The sequence below is a fragment of the Vigna angularis genome, chromosome 10, assembly GCF_016808095.1.
Source record: "Vigna angularis cultivar LongXiaoDou No.4 chromosome 10, ASM1680809v1, whole genome shotgun sequence".
Classification (NCBI taxonomy): Eukaryota; Viridiplantae; Streptophyta; class Magnoliopsida; order Fabales; family Fabaceae; genus Vigna; species Vigna angularis.
In genome coordinates, this window is record NC_068979.1 from 9,306,819 (window position 1) to 9,329,060 (window position 22,242).

The following is a 22,242-nucleotide window of genomic DNA, read 5'->3' on the forward strand; positions in this document are numbered from 1 at the left end:
TAAGAGTGGCTTCCCTTACCTCTATTATAGACTTAATCTCCTCGTTCCCCAAAAACTTCCAGAATCTCCTCGTTCCCCAAAAACTTCCAGAATCTCCCCTTTGCAACTAGAAATTCTTCCAACTCTCTTCTCTCAAAATTTTTCTAAGTTTTTGGTGTAAATTTTCAGCCTCCCCCCCTTGGCTATTTATAGCAAAAAAATTTACTATTCATTTTTACTATTCATTTTTCTATTCATTTTACTATTACAAAAATAATTTTTTTATTTACAATTTGATGAATTCTGATCTCTTATGACTCAAGAATACGTAGAATACTTATCCCTTTTACAAATTAATTTTTTTTACTATTCACTTTTTACTATTCACATTTTACTATTCACATTTTACTATTCATTTTTTTTTATCTAGTATCTAAATTACAAATATTTTCAAGGGTCTTACAGGAGGTTCTTTTCTACCTAAGAAAAAAATTGTCATAGTTAGTGGGTGTTCAAAATAAAATGTAAGGTTAATAGGACTATTGAAAGATATAAAGCAAGGGTAATGGCAAAGAGATACACAGGAACAAAAGATATTGACTACTTTGATATTTTCTTTCGAACAGCAAATATGACAACTGTTAGGTTAATTCTTTCCATAACTTATTTCTTGAAACAATTAGACATAACAATGCTTTCTTACATGAAGAGTTAAAAGATGTATACATGCCCTTCTTGTATTCTCTTCTATTACTCTAGGACAAGTTTGTAAATTAAAAAAGGTTTTTATATGGTATTAAACAAGCGAGTTGAAAATGAGCTGCCAAATTGCCATCTTTTTTGCTTTCTACAATTATCATTCCGTGTTCATTTATTCTTTTGAAGAATCTTTTACAACATTGTTAGTATATATGTAAATAATATAATATTGGCAAGAAGTGATAATTGAATAAAATAAACCTTTGAATAAGACATTCAAGATAAAGTATCTTAGAGATTTAAGATAATTTCTTTTTCTTGAAGTAGCAAGAAGTAAAAAGAGACAATGGTGAATAAAAGGAAATATGTAGTGTAAAGTGACTCATATTGATAATGGTGTTAAATTGTCTTTTATTGAAGGTGTACATTTCACATATTTTAAAGTCTATAGAAGATTGTTTGGAAGACTTGTATCTCATTATATGTTCACTTTAGAGGATTGATTTGGGGAAAAGTGAGTGAGTGGATTTGAAAATGAATTGATTATTGTTTTTTAGGGGAATCGAAAGTGAGTGAGAATGAATTTGGAAGTAAAATTTGTAAAAATTAGTTTAAGATTTGACCGATGAGACAAATAAAAAATATAGTTTAATTAATAAAAATCGAAGATTACCAAAATACCCTTAGTAGTAAAAATAATATAAAATAGTAATTGTTAATATTATATATAATTGTAAAAATTATTATAAGAAGAAAAAAAAATTAATTTTTAAAATTCCATTATTATTATTATTATTATTAAAATTGCATGGGTAATATGATAAAATTAATCAATTCCTTTCAAATCTCTCTTAATACGATAGATGAGAATATATGAATAATTCCGATATTCTATCCGCAACATCACCCACATGTCATGTCAAACGAACACAAAAAATTTCTTATTTCCATCTTCTCAAATCTCCGTCTATATGAGAATAGACTCAAACAAATAGTGTATAATACTCGACTTGATACTAAATTTTTTTGTAAAAAAACTTTCTCATATTCTTGTCAATCCTATATATATTGCTATAATACTTCAATTAGAATTCTCATTTGAAGAAATAATGGTACTTACTCCCTTGTGCGAACGCAAAATAGGCATTATACGAAAACAAAACATAAAATAATAGAGATGAAGATGATGACACCAAATTTTTTTTATCGTGGTATAAAAAAAATCACGGGATCTTATTAAGTAAAAATATCTTCATTATAAAAATAGGATTATAAAGTGTTTTTATCAGCAGGATCTCTATAAATTTCACGGTCTTAGATGATATATAAAAATAATTTCTCTGTTAATTTTTTTTCACACACTCAGTTTTTTCTCACAATCTTGGTTCTTCACTTTACCGTGTTTCTAGGTCTTCTTCTCTCTACTTCTTTATAGATGAGTTTCACACATTGCTTTGACTAAGAGAACAAACAAAACCAAAATGCATTGCAATTTTCGATTGTGCATCAAATAGTTGAGAAACTTTAGCAAAGTGTAGGAAACATGATTCCTTAAAATCTAGTAGTGAACAATTTATCCATAAACTTAAATGAATATTCTTTCTTTTCCTAACTCTTTCGTGTAGTGTCTATATTGTGTTCACATATAAGGAAATAAGTACGGTTGCTTCCCAAAGCTTCAAGCCTTGTTTATTTTTCTCATCCAACACTTCCTCTGATCTAAAAGCTTTTGTGATAGTGATTGAGGCACCTGCATTGATTCAAGTCAGTGACTAGTTTTAGTGTGTATTTTGGAAATTCTCGTAGATCTTGGAAATAAAAAAATACAAGAAACAATATCAAAGAGTCGTGTGAAACTGAATATATGACATTGGCCATTATTACATGTAAACTTTAATGACTAAATTATCTTTCAATAGTATTTGTTCTAAGCTGGATCTTATCAATATTTGCTCCCGAGCTTGCGGGGTATCAAAGGATATGGATGCAAGGATTCTAGAAGGAAGCTAGTACCGATTATGTTATCTTGTCTTATCAAAAGTCAAAATTGTAATCCTTTTTGTTTCTCTTTTCATGTACAACTATCTAGTCTTTCTTCTAAGCCTTCGGTTCTGATAGAGAATAGAAAATTCTCTTTGGTTCATCTTTCTTAAGACTGTTGGTCCTGTGAATTTTAAAATGGGCAATATGCGGAAGCGTAAAAATATAAGTGTATACATAAGAAAAATAACACCACAAATTTTAACGTGGAAAATCCTCTAAAAAAAAATCACATGACTTAGTACAAAAAATTATCTCCACTAAGTAGGATTATAATATTTCTCACACTCTCTGAGAATCTCTCTATGTAAATCACACTCTCTGAGAATCTTTCTATGTAAATCTCACCCTCTCGTATGGTATACAAAACTCTCACTTTTCACTCACACTCACACTCACACTCACACTCACACTCACACTCACACTAACAAACTCTCTCTATATAAATCTCTCACACAACCATCTCTATTTTCTTACACCGTGGCTTCACTTCTTCACAATGATATTCTTCTTCTCTAGTACGTGGCTTCACTTCCTATGTTTAGTTGCAAGCTGCATCTCAATTTATTAATTGAGCAAGTGCATGAGTCCAAAACAAGAGACACTCATTTTCCGTAAAACCAGCCAGGAGTGGAAAATTTTAGCAACTTTTGGATAGTGGCATTATTGGTGGAGTGGAAAACATTCATCCTTAAAATATGGTGGATGGGTCCCTTCTTTGTTTTATTCCAACAAATGCTTCAACCTCCATTTTCAGTGCCTCACACAAAACAAATCACCATCTTCATCTTTTCCATCCACCATTTTCATCTTCCCCGAAACCAAACAACATCACGGGAAAAACCCAATGGAGATAGAAGGAGAAAAACACCAATGAAAAAACAACGCAGGGTCTCTGAAGTGCCGGGTTTTAGTTTTAAAATTCAAAATCATTTTGAGATAGTTTTCTCTCACAAGTATAAATCCTCAGTTTCCATCATGAATATGAAAGAGCGAGTTAGTATTTATCAGGTTTCCATTCCTCTTGGCAAGTCTCATGATATAAAAACTTATATTATTATTATTATATTAATATATTTTTCTCGTGTACATTCACGAGTGTTAGATGTTACATAATTCAAAAAGAGAGAAACAGAGAGAATTGAAAAGTTCAAATTTTTTTTGCTTTATTTCTTGGGTCTTCGCCAAAATAAAACAAAAAATAAGATTAGGAAAGTGTAATCAGAAATTCAATAATAAAAGGTGACCGACCAAAGAGAAATCGTGGATGGCGTTGAGTGCAGAAGAAGATGAAGGAGAAAAAGAGAGGTACCTGGAAGAAGAGTGGAGGCATCGGTAGCAGAAGAAAAATATGATGGAGGAGAAGAATTTATGAACTAGTTAAAACTAAGAAATTAAAAAAGAATTCAAATGAAAAAAGTTTAAAAAATTAATTTATGATTAACTTTTTAGTTTCCTCTTAGAAGTATTTATGAAAACAATTTGCTGAACATATCCCAAATATTGGTAAATATTTCCAACTTGATGTTTTCTTGTGATACAGATTTACATGCTGGTAAAGTTATTTACATGACCCATTCAGCAGAAATTCAAAAAACTTGAGAAGATACTGCATCCCTGTTTCCTGAAAATGTCAGACGTCAAAACTTGAACTTGGGCTGAATGGAGGCTATGTCCCTCCATCAAAAACCTGAGGAAGTTCTAATCCCAAATGTTGTGATACCCTCCCTCCACAAAAAAAAGAAAGAAGATTGTGTTGTGAGCTTATCCCAATCTAAGGTTAGTTGGAGTTCTAACATCCTACTGTTTTCGTATTCACCCAAAACAAAATCCTATTGTTTCCATTGCCCCTTTCTCAACCGCTTTAATGCTGGAAATTTGGCATCCTCATATTTGATTGATTTATCATCTGCAGTGAAGGGTATAACTGGGATCAGAAACGAAAATATATATCCTCTGAAGTAACACATAAGACCAGCATACCTGGTCAAGATACTGAAGGTTACAGGAAAAAGGTTGTAAAAGTAACAAACTAACTAAATATGCACTAATGTTGTGATCATAATTTAAATTGCCTAATACATATATTTTATACAGAAAAATATATAGAAGATCAGCACTTGACATGTAACACGAACAAGGCAACAAAAAAGAAATACCATTGGTCACTTAAACTGCTGTAGATTAGAAACACAGAATTGAGTCTAACAAAATAATGATAGAGGTAATTAATTTTAACAAGATAATGAATCATCTTTATTAAAATTGTATCATTTCATGTGTTGAGCGAATTTAACTTAGGGTTAAATATGTTTTTAGTCCCTTAAGTATCAGACGATTTTGTTTTTAGTCCCTACTCAGAACTTTGATGGTTTTTAGTCCTTATTGTTTTGAAACTCTGACTATTAGTCCTTAAAATTGGACGGTGTTAAGTTTTAGTGGATGTAGCAAATGACGATGCCACGTGATCACTGATCTGCTCTGTTCACTCTCTGCCACGTTGGATGTTTAAGTGTTGAACTGAGATTAAGTCAAGAGCACTTCGTCATCTTTTATAAATGAGATTTGAAGAAGTTGGGTTCTTCTTCATGGCTGCAGCTGGGGGCAAAGAACTTGGGTACACTGAAGGTTGGAGTTGGTGTTCTTTTCAATATCATTTTCCCAACATATTAAGAACAACAAGTTGAAAAGGAAATTAGAAGAAGAGAAGAAAGTGTCCATTGGGTTTTGAATGCTTTGCCACAGGTATGTCATTTCAGAGTCATCTTGTATTAGTACTAGATTCCCCGAATCTAGGAGCTGCAGTGTTCTGTTTGAGGACATGGATGGTCCAAGTTCAGAAGACCAGCGACTTTTGAATGCATCTTCTACCACCAGATTTCCATCCTCCGCAATTCGAAAAACTCCACTGGAATTGGCAACAGGATCTTCTCTGTTGGCAACCCACACCACTGTTTGTTGTTTCAAGCAGTGATACCAAATCCCCAGATATTTCCCTCCACTTTTTTCGCTAGGAGAAAAGAAGCCCAGCTCAAATGTGGCGTTTGATGAAACGAGGTTTCCTTGCGGTGGTCGTTCCGGTGGTCGTGAAATTTTCTCCAATTGAAAAAATTTACTTTGCCCCAATTAAGAACCCTAATTAACTTTGCCCCAATTAAGAACCCTAATTGCCCAATTAAGAACCCTAATTGCCCAATTAAGAACCCTAATTGTTAATTTGATTTCAATCAAGAACGTGATAGAAAGAGAAGAGGGCAGCTGATATTTCACGTGACAACGCCGTTTGCCACCTCTACTAAAACTTAACACCGTTCAATTTGAAGGACTAAAACTCAGAGTTTCAAAACTATAAGGACTAAAAACCATCAAAGTTTTGAGTAGGGACTAAAACCAAAAACGTGTGATACTTAAGGGACGAAAAACATATTTAACCCTTTAATTTATATGTTATCAATATATAATAATAGTTCACTTTAATGTCACAGATAATGAATCAGGTTTTGCTTACATGTAATGCAATATTTTAAATTTTTAAAAATTCTTGGAAATGGAAATGGTTAAACCACTTTTGCAGTCCCTATTTATGATGAGTTTTCTCAAATAAATCCCTTTCTTAATTGGGTCCTTAAAAGTGAAAATTTGATTCAATTGACTCCCTGCCAATTGGGTTACCGGTTAAGTTTTTTATGACATGTGGTAAAATTTTAATACGTGGCATTAGCACAGGTCATTACGTGGAGTTTTAGGCGATTCTTGTGTGTTCTCGATTTGGTTTCTAGCAGATGGTGATGGACATGGCTTTGTGACACGATTTGAAGGTTCAAATGGGGTTTGCGAAGAAGGGTTCATGATTTGCGGCAGCGCTCGCGAGTTGGGGTTTTTGGTTTCTGGGTTTTGCTGCGGCGAATTGTTATGGCTGCTGACGGCGGCAATTTGTGATGAAGAAGTTGCTATTGGAGGTTTGCTATGTTTTGCGATTCTTGCGAGAGAACAGAATTTGCTCGCAATTTGGCCAAGACTCTAGTCTGCGGTTAAGGTTCGAAAATGGTAGATGACGAGATGTTGATGGCGGCTTGAAGGAGATTCCGCGGCAGCCTAAGTGAAAACGTGATTTAGGGTTAATCTGCGTTTGATTTGGGATTTTCTGATTTTGCAGGTGTTTTGCAAAGATGATGATTTGTGGTTGCGGCAACGACGCCATGGTGTTTGGTGGCGGGTTTTGTCAGGGTTCGCCAGTGGTTGCGGGTTTTGTCCGCCGTTCCATTCTTCTTCATCCTAAATTCTGCAGCAATAATCAAATTTCCTAATTCCCAAAAGTTGTTTCCTACTCCATATGCTACTGCTACAACATGGAGAAAAAGGAGAAGGGGAATAAAGAACGAAAGTGCTTGCCTCTTTCACTACCCTGTGGCAACCCTTCAATTGCAAACTACAAAAGGGGGAAATTTACTCTAAATTTGTCCTACTATGGACCCCAGTTTCTTCTTCCATTACTCTTTTACTTAAACTCTTCTACTTAAACTCTTCTATTCCCTCAAACAATCATCATTTTTTTCTTCTACCCCTCTTTCACTTTCTGCCAAATCAATTATCCTTCTTAAATGAGTAACCCTGGAAATGGAGATTCAAACACCCAGATCCTTGAAGACGAAAAATGTTTTAATCTTTTCAGGTACAATTCACCGATCATTTAGATCGTTCTTATTGGGTTGGTATGCTTTTGTTGTCCCAGCATGTTCAATGTCCTCTCCAGCATGGGTGGCGGTGGCCAAGTCAACCAACTCCACCGCTTCCAATAATGCTATAAGAGATGCGCCTGTTCTTGTTCAGATTTTAGAAATCCTTCTTTTAATTATTTAGTTACACAATTTCCACCTAAGAGGCCACGTCATTAAATTAATCCATTTCACACTGACACGTCAGCAAAACTTAACCCGTTGACCTACTTGAAGTTGAGAGAAAATGAAAAGTCTTATATTTTGTTTAAGAAAGTCTAATACAACTTACTACTGTATTTATGGAAGACAGTAGTTCTGAAAGATAAAAGGGCGGGAAGCCCCTAATAAAACTCGAACATAAATATTAATAATAAAATAAAGACATTATACTTCAACACTCCCCCTCAAGCTAGAGCATATAGATCATATGCACCAAGCTTGGAACATATAAATTGAATTCTAGGCCCCCTTAGAGATTTGGTCAAAATGTCTGCGAGTTGTTCATTAGAGTTGACAAACTCAGTAACAAGATCCTTTGACAATAACTTTCTCTGATAAAATGACAATCAATCTCTATGTGTTTTGTTCTTTGATGAAACACTGGATTGGAGGCAATGTGAAGGGCGGCTTGATTGTCACCGTACAACTTCATCTGCTCATTTTTCACAAAATTTCAACTCTTGAAGGAGTTGTCTAATCCACACAAGTTCACATGTAGTTAGAGCCACAGATCGATAATCCAGCACTAGATCGAGTAACAACACTTTGTTTCTTACTTTTCTCAGATACAAGGTTCCCTCCAAGTAAAACACAATATCTTGTGGTAGATCTTCTGTCACTTGGACAACCAGCCCAATCTGCATCGCAATATCCCTCAACTCAAGTGCTTCCCTTGTCCTCATACAACAATCCCTGTCCTGGGTTCCTTTTTACATATTTGAGAATGCGAATCACTGCATTCCAATGATCAACATGTGGATTTTGCATAAATTGACTCAACTCCCACCGGATAAGAAAGATCAGGTCTTGTTATGGTAAGATAGATGAGTTTTTCAACAAGCCTTTTATATCTCTCTAGGTCTGAGAAAAGTTCACATTGGTCTTTCATTAACTTTTGATTTGAGTCCATAGGACTATCAATGGGCTTGCAATTTGTTAGGCATGTTTCCTCCAAAATATCAAGAGCATATTTTCTTTGTGAAATGATGACACCTTCCTTTGATTGTGCCACTTTAATACCAAGGAAATATTTTAGCCAACCTAGATCTTTGGTTCGAAAGTGCACATGATTCTTTAATTGAGCAATTCTAGTGACGTCATTTCCTGTAATGACAATATCATCAACATAGACCATAAGATAAACACATTTATCAGGAGAAGAGTGACTATAAAATACTGAATGATCCGCCTCACATCATTTCAATCCAAAATTCTGCACAACCCGACTAAATTTACCAAACCAAGCTCGAGGTGATTGCTTCAAGCCATAGAGGGAACGGTGTAATTTACAAACTAACCCAGACTCCCCCTGAGCCACAAACCTAGGAGGTTGCTCCATGTATATCTCTTCTTCTAGATCACCATGAAGAAAGGCATTTTTAATGTCCAACTGGTAAAGGGGCCAATGACGAATGGCAGCCATAGCAAGCAAAATACTAACAGTACTGGGTTTAGCCACAGGAGAAAATGTATATCCCTTAGCTACTAGACGAGCTTTGAGACGATCGATTGCACCAGTAGGACCAACCTTAATAGCATAGACCCATCTACAACCAACAAGCTTCTTACCAGGAGGAAGAGGAACAAGTGTTCAAGTGCCTGCATTTCATCAATCATGGCTTGTTGCCATCCAGGATGATCAAGTGCCTCATGAACATTATTAGGAACCGTAATGGAAGATAAGGAAGAAACAAAGGAGAAATATAGAGGAGACAAACGATGATAACTCAAAAAATTATAAACAGGATAAGGATTACGAGTAGAGCGAATACCTTTCCGAAGGGCAATAGGCCAATTATTATCTGAGTCAAGAGAGGGTGAAGAGGATGAAGGATCCATGGTTTGAGAATCTGATGAAGGAGGATCTGAGTCTCGAGGATCTTCAGTGTTCCGAGTTTGAGATTGTGTCCGACGCTGATATGTCAGAAGAGGTGGAGGAACAATGTCATTTGCATTTTGAGTTTGAGGTAAAGAAGCAGGAGTAACCAAGGGATCACATGATGGTAGAGGAAACATTTGTTGAACAAATAAACGGTCCTCCATGGAGGACAAGAAAAAAGGTGTATCTTCAAAGAATATGACATCAGCAGACATATAATACCTCTTGGTTGAGGGAGAATAACATTTATACCCTTTTTAAAGGCTAGAGTATCCCAAAAAGACACACTTAATATCTTTTGCAGAGAGTTTATCAAGACCTAGAGAAACATTATGAACAAAACAAGTACACCTAAATATACGAGGAGCGACATGGAAAGGAGGGTCATTTGGAAAAATGAAGAGTGAGGGAATTTATTCTCAAGAGAGGAAGAAGGCATCCTATTGATCAGAAAACAGACAGTAAGGACTGCATCACCCCAATGATGAACAGGAACATTAGTATTCAACATCAGGGAGCGTGCAGTTTCAATGAGATGTCTATTCTTTCTCTATGCAATGCCATTTTGTTGAGAAGTGTGGGGACATGTTGACTGGTGTAAAATTCCTTGGGAAGATAAGAATGAAGAAAATGTTGCAGAAATGTATTCCTTAGCATTATCACTTCTGAGGATTTTAATTGTCTTCCCAAATTGGTTCTTAATTACATTAAAAAAAGACACAAATATTGCCAAAAGTTTAGATCTCACTTTCATTAAATAAACCCAAGTACACCGAGAAAATTCATCAATGAAGGTTACAAAATAATTAAAACCATAAGAAGTAACAGGAATTGGTCCCCAAATATCAGAGTGAATAGTTGAAAAGGAAAAATTACATTGCGTCTCAGACTTTTTAGGATAAGAAGATCTAACATGTTTTCCTAACTGGCAAGACTCACAATCTAAGACTTGAATGTGTTTGAGACTTGGAACCATCATCTTCAACTTAGATAAGCTTGGGTGGCCCAACCGATCATGCAAAAGTTTTGGGGATGAAGTTGCAAAACAGGAAACTGAGGAGTTAGGTTTTAAGAAATAAAGTCCTCGTGACTCGTGTCCTTCTCCAATCAGACGACCCGTACCATGTTGCTGTATAACAAAGGAATTAGCAGAAAAGGTTACAGAACAATTTAAGGAACGAGTCAATTGACTTAAAGAGATTAAATTGTAAGGACAATGAGGAATATACAAAACAGAATTCAATTTTAGTGAAGGAGATAGGGAAACTTTGTGAATCCCCTTAGATGCAACTTTGGATCCATTGACAACAGTAATGAAATGAGGAGTTTTCGGAGAGGACATGGAAGAAAATGAAGGGATGTTACCAGAGATATGATCTGAGGCAGCTGAGTCAAGAATCCATGGACTATGACCTTCCATAGATTGAGAGATGCGGGCAGTTGATACATTTGGCATTGAGGAGGATTGGCCAAGATTAGAAGATTTTTCAGACTTACCTCAAAAACTCTTGGTACTCTTCATCAGAAATTATAGATTCTGAATTATCAGATTTAGACACATGAGCAACTTTGTCTGGAAAGCCATGCAAGGAATAACATTTATCTTGGGTATGACCCATTCTCTTACAATATGAGCATTGAGGACGTCCACTTCGACCACCACGTCCTCCTCGATTGCTCCTACCTCCTCTTCCTCGTGGTGTCACCATTGCTGATGTTTCAATAGCATCACTTAAATTCTCGTCTTTTACCAATATAGGTACCCGAAGGAGGCGAGTAACTAAGCCATCCATCGACGGGATTTGATCACCAGCTAAAACTTGATCACGTCCATGATCAAAATTCGAGTGTAAACTTTTCAAAATTAGGACTACGTAAAACTTGTCAAGCTTTTTGTTGAGATTTTCTAATGAATCAACTACAAAGAAGTTCTTTAACTCTTCTACCGCAGCCTGAGCTTTTGCTACATGGGAAACCATATCATGGTTGACTTGTTTGAGAGAAGTTGCTCTTTGGGTTGCATCGAAAAGACGTTGTACATCATTAACAAAAATATCTTGGGCCCTTTTCCAAAAAAAGGAGCATGTCTTATAAGGTCTCAAGATATCTAGAACCTCTTGCTCAACCGATTGCCACAAAATAGCACATAACTAAAAGTCTAATTTCTGCCACTGGGATTTTTCTTCATCTGGGACCATAGAAATATCTTGTTCAAGGTGATTATGGTGTCCTTGACCAAGAAACCACAATTCCACAACAGAGGACCATGATAAAAAAATTTTCCAATTCAGTTTTGCAGATGTAATCATAGGGGTAGCAGATAAAGAGGAATTACTTCTAGTAGAAGAAGCCATTTTAAAACTATGAGAAGAAATGGGACTTAGGGTTTCAAAAACGTGAGGAAGAAAACCCTAGGTATGAGCCCAAGCCAACGAAACAGAGAAAAAAAAAACCAAAACACACTCAAGAAGCCCCGACGAGACGATCTGCAGTGACGCGGTGTAACTCCGGCACCGGGAAGGCGGCGCGTGCAGAACATGCAGTCGAGACTGGCTGGAAAGAAGCGGCGTGTGGCGCCTGGTGCGGAGGCTTTGGAGGACGGGACCACCAGGGTTGGGTTGCGCTTCTCAAGGCGCACCTAACCCTTGACTTCGCCGGAGAAAACGATGTTGGGCGATGGACGGGCCGGAAAGAAGCGGCATGTGGCGTCTGGTGCGAAGGCTTCGGAGGACGGGACCACCAGGGTTGGGTTGCGCTTCTCAAGGCACACCTAACCCTTGACTTCGCCGGAGAAAGCAACGTTGGGCGGCAGCGGCGAACAGCGGAGCGAATGGCGAAAATGACAGAGAGACGATGTCGCCGATGATAGACGAAGAAGACACAAGGGTCTGGCTCTTGATACCAACTTAAAGTTGAGAGAAATTGAAAAGTCTGATACAACTTACTACTGTATTTATAGAAGACAGTAGTTCTGAAAGATAAAAGGGCGAGAAGCCCCTAACAAAACCCTAACATAAATATTAGGCTTAATTACCTACTTAGTTCCCATGTTCGGAGGTAATTTGCTGTTTAGTACCCGGTTTTAAAAATGTAGGCATTTGATACCTATGTTTTGAAATTTGTATCAATTGAATCCTACCCACTTAACGCCGTTATAAATCTAACGTTTTTCTGACTGTGTATGTGATTTGTGGACGAGCGGTTATGGACGAGCGTTCGCTTCGTTGGACGAGCGTCCTCTTCTGCCTGACTGGGCGTATGCTTCGCTGGACGACCGTCCTCTTCTGCCTGACTGGGCGTTCGCTTCGCTGGACGAGCGTCCTCTTCTGCCTGACTGGGCGTTCGCTTCGCTGGACGAGCGTCCTCTTCTGCCTGACTGGGCGTTCGCTTCGCTGGACGAGCGTCCACTGAACGTACTTGCGTCCACAGGGCGAGCGTTATCAATTGCTCGTCCAGCGAAGCGAACGCCCAGTCAGGCAGAAGAGGACGCTCGTCCAACGAAGCGAACGCTCGTCCATAACCGCTCGTCCACAAATCACATACACAGTCAGAAAAACGTTAGATTTATAACGGCGTTAAGTGGGTAGGATTCAATTGATACAAATTTCAAAACATAGGTATCAAATGCTTACATTTTTAAAACCGGGTACTAAACAGCAAATTACCTCTGAACATGGGGACTAAGTAGGTAATTAAGCCTAAATATTAATAATAAAATAAAGACATTATACTTCAACAAACCTAATTTAACGGCATAGAGCCAATTGAATCAAATTTTCACTTTTAAGGACCCAATTGGAGAAAAAATTAAGAAAGAGATCTATTTAGGAAAACCCAATATAAATAGGGACTACGGAAGTGGTTTAACCCTTTTAAATCTAACAAGAAGATTCTCTTTATAAGTGGGATGTGTCACATTGAGACCTAAGTACAAGATGGGGTCAAATTTGGACCACGCTTAACAAGTTATATAACAATGAACAAAAAGAATCACAGGTTGAATCATATCTCAAAATAACCTCGAGTATGTAGTTAAATAAATATGGATTATGATAGGAGATTGAGAGTATATGAAAGGAGAAGGAAGCATTAGTTAGCCTAACTGTCCTGACAGTTAGGAAAGGCAAGAATGGGTCTGTATAAATAGATAGGCTTTGTTAGTTGTTGGGGGACTTTAGACTGTGGGTAATCTGTACAGGAATTGTTAATCCTGTAGGGGGAGGTTAGGCTCTCATAGTGGCCTTATACTTGTATTCTTTCTGTTGATAATAAAATGAGAGGTTATACAGTGTTCTGCTAGTGCATTTGTGGTATTAGTTAGGGTTTCTTGATCAGAAACCTATCAGATTACGTGCATATAACCTAAAGAATAATTATATTGAATAATATAAATTCATGCATATAGCTTCAATTAATCATTTTGAACAAACTGTGACCAAAAGACTTGCATGTTAAATTTTATCCCAATAGTAACATAAAAACCTTTTTCCTAGTCAAACAAGTATATTAAATAATAACTAACATAAGTTCATTTAAGCATGCGACTTGAAATTTTAGACAAATTAACAGATATATATATATATATATATATATATATATATATATATATATATATATATATATATATATATATTTGGTAACAATTATCCTTCTAAGTTGTTAGAGTTACTTCGCACAACATACCAATTTCTACTGTAGCAATTATTTCCAAATTTATATGTTAAATCATTATCGTATGTTAATATATCTGTTTCGAATCAGATTTCAGTAAAACTAAAATCAAGATCAGATAAAAAGTGATAAATATTTATGCTTCGTTATTTTTTACCTGATTGCAGCAAAAAAAAAGAGAAAAGTTCTTTAGGACTAATGGGGGAGTATGATTTCGTTCTTTATTCTGATAGATAGTCTAACCTGCGCCAGAGGTTTTCCCAACACCTTCCACCTTTTTATCGTTGGAATCCTTCAACAAGCAAGCATAACCCGACCTCTTTGTGGAAACATTAACTATGCCCGGCGCCATCTTCTGTTCAGAATCTGAACAATGACCTTTGAAAGGCTTCATATAACAAAACCTGAAATAGCAAGCAGAAATCACAAATGATTATAACACAGCAAATGCAAACAAACTCTTTTTATTTCACTCCAATTTACAAGTAACATCAGAATTTTTGTGTGAAATATCTTTTAACATACCATTCCAAAGGCAATTTTCTGCTATCAAAGTCTGTAGGTAATATTCTCCACTTTCTGCACTTGTCACATTGAACCCACTCATGATCAGGTTTGAAGACACAATTATCTTTGTTCTGCATAAGTAATAAAAGTAACAGTTAGTATAAGACCCAGGGTATGAAGATACGCATGTCAAAGTTCTGATTTTTGTCATGCAAGTACAGAAGTGTAAATCTACTTTATCTAATATCCTGTTTAATCACACGTAACTATACAGGAATCAACGTCTTACAAAGAGAAACAAGTAAATGCCATTCTTACGACATACCTCGAGTAAAGCAGACATTGTAAAATTTAAATTGAATACGTGTACCAAATTCAATTAAACGAAACAACCTCAGATGATGGCTTATTTTGATAGAATAATAACCAGAACTTCAAAAAAGAACCATAGTTTTGGTAGAATTTAAAAGAAGTGTCTTTACCAACTCAAGGGCGTCAAAATTGTTGTCCCAGTATTCATCTACTTTTCTACTCAGCCACTGCTCAAGACATGCATATTGTTCTGAGTCTTGGAATCCCTGCTTGTTATTGTGTACCCACACCCGGCCATCCTCGTCATCCTATGAAAAAGAAAGAAAAATGTACAAGAATTTAGGTGTTGCAAAGAGCGAGAAAAATTCTACTGAAAATAAATAATTTGTTGAAGAATTGATTGCAATGACATAAGTTTAATCAAAATTTGGAAACAAACCATCAGAAAAAGTTCCATAGGAAAACATGGCTTGCCTAATTATCAAAGGACCATTCAAAATGTGAAAAGACAAGCTAATTTTTAATCATCCATAAGAAAAGATGCACAACATTGTTAAAGCTAACGAGCACATAAATTTAACTTGTCTCGCTTTCTGGAAGAAACCACAAGTGGTGAAGCAACTCACCTTATCCACAGTTGAAACAAAAAGAATAATTGTATTTTAGCAATATTATACTAGTGCATATAAAAGCTCTAGCCCAAAAGCATGAATTCTCAAAAAATTTCTTCCCCAAATTGGTCACCCCATTAGCTTTCCAAGTTAGGATCAGAAGTGACCAACTCTAACATTTTGAACTGCAACTCAAGAAATTGTAAAGCACTCAGTCATATCATATGGCAGATTGTACAAACACAAATATGTTTGTCAAATTAAATGGAGAACAACAAAAAGTTCAAACATATCTTTCTAAACACTTTCATTAAGTAAAATTCATGTAGAAATTGAATTCCACCAAATAGTAATGTTTGTAAGAGTGTTTTGCCAACACCTCAAATGAATGAATCAAACCAAGAAGCAAGCATACACTTATTAGTCCAACAAGGTTACACTATGGAATACAGGCAAACCAATAAGAAAAAGACATACATTAACAAAATGAAAACGGGAAATAAATACCATTAAATTGGTCACATCAACAACACCAATTACACCCCGGCCAACATCTGCACTATGAGTCATTCCACCAACTCTCTTGTAAGCCTGAGAAAAACAAACAAATTTAGGCTTTTACAAAATGTATTCAAGTTAAGCATACGTAAAATACCTGAAAATCCAAAACCTCCATATTTCAGGGTATTCCATGACTATTTTAGTGGCTATTAATCAACATTAGCAAACAAGCCAACTCCTCACCTCAATTAGGCGACCATGCCAATACAAAAACATTCCACAGTTGGCCCGCTCCCACTCTAATTGACTAAATCCAAGAATTAATTCAACTGGCCTTCTCAAGATGTCACCAGTTTCAACAATAGTTTGAGTAAGGAATTTTGATAATGGTCGACTTTTAACCTGATCAAAAACAAAAAGAAAAACAATTAAATAATAGACTTGGAAGGCTCCTCCCCTAACAAACAAATTGAAACACAAGAATGCTATTACCAATGTTCTTTGTACACTTATCTTCATTCGAGGAACTAAAAATATAATTTCTAAATAAGCTCGTAGTGAGTAATCCAATGGTACCTGCAGACAATACAAAATATTACAAATGCAACATATTTTCAACTGACAATATCTTTAGTGAAAGAGATGCCAAACCTTTTGACTAATCTGGCCTGGACGAGAACGAGTCCTCTTGCTTCGGATAAGAATGTCACCTTGGTGAAAAGAACTCCCACCTTTTAGTCCATCATGCCATTCTAAACAATACTTTGATCCCCATTCATCCAAGTTCCATATGTATATTTGTGTTCCTGTACCAGTACCAAACAGGGCTGCCTTTTCACCAATAAGATACTTGTTAAATGGTGAAAAATCCTTAATAGCTTTCAAATTGTATTTTGCCAAAGCTTCAGACTGCATACTTAGGTCAATTTCCATAAGTTGTCCTTGTCGGCAATAGCTGACTATGGGAATTTCAATATTCTGCACTCAAATAAAATATTTAAGCAGAATAAAAATTAAAAGAATTCAATTAACTTCTGGAGTAGTCAATTAATTCCAATCAACATAGGGAATATTTAAAGGGTCAACTTTTTTAATATGGTGTAACTTACATCTTTGCCTTCATTCAATGATTGTGAAAGAAAAGCTAGAGATCTGGAAGTAGTTGTTTGTGTTAGAACCAGAACATCTCTCCCAAGCCTCATTGCTCCTGTCTATGGAAGAAAGGCAAAAAGAACAACACTTCAGAATTCACCGAGGCAAGAACAGATAACTGAGTTTGAAAAAGACATTATAATTTATATTTTATTCCAAATTAGCATGGAACCAAAAGCATGAAAGTCCATCCAATAGAATGCATCAAAGTTAAACCACAGTAGTTAACCTAGTACATAAACCCCAGATATAAAAGATAGCAGCAATTTATCCAATCCCATCCTAAAAGACCATTAGCTAACCTAGTTAAGCCCAAACATTAAAGAAAGAAGCCATTTATCCAATCTTGTATCGTAAAAAACCAGCTATAAGTTAGAGTTCATAGGAGGCAGAGAGGAAAAAGATAAGAGAGAAAACTACTTTGAATCCAACACCAAATTTGCCAATGCGGTCCGTGTCAACTTTATGAGATTGCTTGTGCCCAAAAGATACCATTTTCATAACCTCATCATGGTTCATCCCTTGTCCATCATCAATAAGACACAGCATCGGAACATCCTTCCGAGATTTCTTCAACTGGATGATATCTACAAAAATGTCCATTCTGAAAGATAAATAAAAATAATAAGTACAATTTGAGGAGACTAAAGATAAATAAAATATATTTAAGAGAACTTTAATCGCCTCTTATACGTTCTTGTTAGATGTTAAGTTGTGTGTTTCTGTTAATTGGACTTAGCCCATTATGTATTTAGAGTTTAACCCTTATCTTACATTATAAATAAACTACCCTATGTGTATGCTAAACACATAAGGGAGATTTCTCCTAATCTTCTTCACTATATTCAATATGGTATCTAGAGCACAGGAATAGTTCCCGCCAACTCCACGGTCTCCGGTACCCATCACCGCCGTAGTCGCCGCCGCCGCCGGAGTTCTGGAATCGACCAACGACCACACCATCGGAATCGTCTCGGCCGGGCGACCACCGTGGAACAAAGATCGCGGCGAACGGACCACCCACGGGCCTCCACGCGCCGCCGCAACAATCACCGCTGCCGCCGCTTCCCGCCTCGTGTGCCGGCGCGTCGTCGGAGAGTTCCGCCGCCGATCAGAACCGCTGTGATCGTCTCCTCGCCCTCTTTCTGGATCTGTGGTCGTTGCGTCAATCGGAGCACTTTGGATTTTTTTAGGGTTTCTCCCTCTCCATGGCTGCCCAACTTGATGATCGGAATCGGTCTCGCCAACCAGGTAAAGGACGTCCAAAATGTGACCACTGTGGCAAGCTAGGCCACAAAATTGATAGATGTTATGCACTTCATGGACGTCCTCCTCGACCTATAGCAATGGCTAATTCTGATCCACCTCCCCGATCACCGTCTGCAGACCATCCTACTTCATCAAATACCATAAATAACCCTTTACTCTTTCAGGAATTTCTCAGATGGTATGAGAACCGTCAGCACTCTAGTTCCACAACATCTGCTTCTGTTATACGCACAGGTACTCCTTTTGTCGGTCTGACTCACTCTCTCGGATCTTGGGTCCTTGACTCAGGCGCCATCGATCATATCACTGGTAACAAGTCCTTGTTTTCTTCCTTGTCATGTCCGGTTAATTTATCCTCGGTAACGATGGCTGATGGGTCTAGAGTCTCATCTCATGGTATTGGTACTGTTCATATTTTTCCGTCCATATCCATTGATAATGTACTTTATGTCCCTGGGTCTCCTTTTAACTTATTGTTCGTAAGTCATCTAACTCGTTCCCTTAATTGTGTTATTTCATTTACCAAAGATTCTGTTTGGTTGCAGGACTGGAGTTCGAACCACATGATTGACACAGGATGTGAGTCTCATGGCCTATATCATCTCAGCCCTTCTCCACATGCTGGCGTAATCATGGAGTCACCATCCCTTTTCATGCTCAGTTAGATCATCCCAGTCTTGCCAAATTGCAGCAACTTGTTCCGAGTCTGTCCAAATTATCAAGTTTGTCGTGTGAGTCTTGTCAGTTAGGTAAACATACTTGTAGTTCCTTTCCTCGTAGTGTTTCACAACGAGCGTCATCCCCATTTTCATTGGTACATTCTGATATTTGGGGACCTAGTCGTGTTAAGTCAACTTTAGGATTTCAATATTTTGTTACCTTTATTGATGACTATTCCAGATGTACTTGGTTGTTTCTCATGAAGAATCGTTCTGAGTTGTTTTCTATTTTTCAAACTTTTTTCAATGAAATAAAAACTCAGTTTGGGGTTTCTATTCGCACTTTAGGCAGTGATAATGGCCGTGAATACCTTTCTCAACAGTTTAAACATTTTATGACTTCTCATGGCATTCTTCACCAAACCTCATGTGCTTATACCCCTCAACAAAATGGGGTGGCTGAGCGCAAGAATAGACACCTTATTGAAACAACTCGTACCCTTCTCATTCATGGTCAAGTACCCTCACGTTTTTGGGGTGATGTTGTTCTCACGGCATGTTATCTTATCAACCGCATGCCATCTTCCGTCCTAGCGAACAAAATCCCTCATTCTATCTTATTTCCTTAAGACCCTCTACATCCATTACCTCTTAGAGTTTTTGGATCTGCATGTTTTGTTCATGATTTTAGTCCTGGTCTTGATAAGTTATCTCCTAGGTCTCACAAATGTGTCTTCTTAGGATTTCCACGGTCACAAAAGGGCTATAAGTGTTTTCCCCTTCCCTCAATCGTCATTTTATCTCTGCTGATGTCACTTTTGATGAATCTTCTTTTTACTTTACACATCTATCTTCTAGTTCTGTACCTGTTACTGTTGATATTCCTTTTATCTGTGATCCTCCTGGTGATGCTCCACCCATTTTGTCTCCTCCTTCTTTAGACTCTCATTCACCACAGGATCGTCCTTCACCACCACCCCTTCAGGTTTATAGTCGCCGCAATTGTCTCCCTCATGACTCACTTTCAGTGCCGCCTCCCGTGTCTCCTCCGGCTCCAGCAAATGAGTCTGACTTGCCTATTGCCCTCCGTAAAGGCATACGCTCTACCCGTAACCCTTCCCCTCATTATACTGTTCTTAGTTACCACAGATTATCTCCATCTTTTTACACTTGTCTCTCATCTATTTCTTCTGTGTCAATTCCTAAATTTGTGGGTGATGCCTTAACTCATCCTGGCTGGCGTCAAGCTATGCTGGATGAATTAAGTGTTTTACAGAAAAGTGGAACTTGGGAGCTTGTCCAATTACCATCTGAAAAGTCTGTTGTTGGTTGCAGGTGGGTGTATGCTATCAAGGTTGGCCCTGATGGCACAATTGATCGTCTGAAAGCTCGACTGGTTGCCAAAGGCTACACACAGATTTTTGGTTTGGATTATGTTGATACTTTTTCTCCTGTGGCAAAAATGACCTCTGTTCGCCTATTCATTGCCATGGCCGCTCTTCGACAATGGCCTCTTTACCAACTTGATGTCAAAAATGCTTTCCTAAATGGTGATTTGCATGAAGAAATTTATATGGAGCAACTGCCTAGCTTTGTTGCTCAGGGGGAGTCATCTGGATTGGTATGTCGTCTTCGCAAATCCTTATATGGCCTAAAACAATCTCCTCGGGCCTGGTTTGGTAAATTCAGCTGTATTCAATAGTTCTCATATCTATATTAATATTTTTCTTGTACAATGAGTACATGGAAGAGTAAATATGAAAAGCCAAAAGTAGATTCGTAGGTAAATAAGACCTATTCTAATGCTCTCCTTCAAGCTCTATACAAATTGCATGTACCAAGCTTAGAACAAATAAATTAAACACAAGATCCTCCCAAGGATTTTGTTAATGCATCTGCAAGTTCATCATTGGATCTGAAAAACTCATTACAAATTTCCTTGATCAACAACATCAACTTTACCCAAATAACAAGGTCAATTTTTATGTATTCAGTCATATCTTTGAATACTAGATTGGAAGCGGCATGGATAGCAATTTGATTATCACAATACATCTTCGTTTGTTGAATCTCACAAACATTTAGTTGTTGATAGAACTGTTTTACCATACAAGTTCACAAGAGATGACGTTGGGCCCCTAGAACCTTTTTGATTTGAGGTATCTTAGGATACAAATGATAACATACCAATGATTAATACAAGGAATCTATATGAACTGACTAACAACAAACTGCATCAGATAAATCAAGTCTAGTAATAGTAAGACATATCACAAATGTTTAGTTCTTGACAGAAGTTCACTAGTAAGAGATGACATTGGCATCCTGGAACCTTTTTGAGGTATCTTAGGATACAAATGATAACATGGAGATAGAATGAAATAATGAACCTTACTGTTGAGAAAGGATCGCATTCTGTTAATAAGAAAACAAGTAATTAAGGTAACATTGCTCTAATGACGAATCAGTACATTAGCACCAAGCAACACGGTATGAAAAAATTCAACCATGTGTCTACTTTTCTTTCTACTATACTGTTTTGTTGAGGTGTGTGAGGATAAGTAAACAGGTGTAAATGTCATGTGAACTTAAAACAATAAAAAAATTAGACAAGTAATCTTTCGCATTGTTACTTCTTAAAATTTTAATTACTTGGTCATGTTGATTTTTTGTTTCATTATAAAAAGGATATAAAGATAAACAATTGTTCAAAACATGTTTCATTAGATAAATCCAAGTAGATATGGAATACTTATCAATGAAAGTAACAAAATATCGAAAAGGAAAATATGAGACATAACTTGAGTCTTGTTGAAATGTAATGTTCTTTATTATTATTAATACTTATGTAGGGGAACTCAACTTTTAGGTTTTAGGGGTTTCCTGAACTTTTGTATTCTGCACTATTGTACTCTATAAATACAATAGTAAGTTGTATTAGTGGTTTAAGTGAAATAAAACAATTTTTAGCTATTCTAAGCTCTCCAAGTTGGCATCCAGAGCCAGACAATTGCGTTTTCACTATC

The 22,242-nt window shown here is 36.8% G+C and overlaps 1 protein-coding gene across 4 annotated transcripts in view; it reads right to left on the minus strand.

The window, feature by feature from the left end:
- Nucleotides 1–2,185: 2,185 nt before the first annotated feature.
- LOC108334746 (uncharacterized) overlaps nucleotides 2,186–22,242 on the minus strand; it is a 28,076-nt gene continuing 8,019 nt past the window's right edge. Inside the window, exons 6-15 of one of the 4 annotated variants that reach the window (XM_052869903.1) lie at nucleotides 17,709–17,892; nucleotides 17,246–17,347; nucleotides 16,788–17,114; nucleotides 16,629–16,712; nucleotides 16,380–16,538; nucleotides 16,143–16,226; nucleotides 15,195–15,332; nucleotides 14,731–14,843; nucleotides 14,449–14,609; nucleotides 2,186–2,428 (exon numbers count right to left, since the gene is read on the minus strand). In XM_052869903.1, the coding sequence (XP_052725863.1) occupies nucleotides 2,307–2,428; nucleotides 14,449–14,609; nucleotides 14,731–14,843; nucleotides 15,195–15,332; nucleotides 16,143–16,226; nucleotides 16,380–16,538; nucleotides 16,629–16,712; nucleotides 16,788–17,114; nucleotides 17,246–17,347; nucleotides 17,709–17,892 (1,474 nt within the window). In that variant the 3' untranslated portion in view covers nucleotides 2,186–2,306. Of the gene's footprint in view, nucleotides 2,429–4,041; nucleotides 4,628–14,448; nucleotides 14,610–14,730; nucleotides 14,844–15,194; nucleotides 15,333–16,142; nucleotides 16,227–16,379; nucleotides 16,539–16,628; nucleotides 16,713–16,787; nucleotides 17,115–17,245; nucleotides 17,348–17,708; nucleotides 17,893–22,242 lie in introns of those variants that run through there. The other 3 variants (XM_052869904.1, XM_052869905.1, XM_052869906.1) reach the window with 3 other exon arrangements.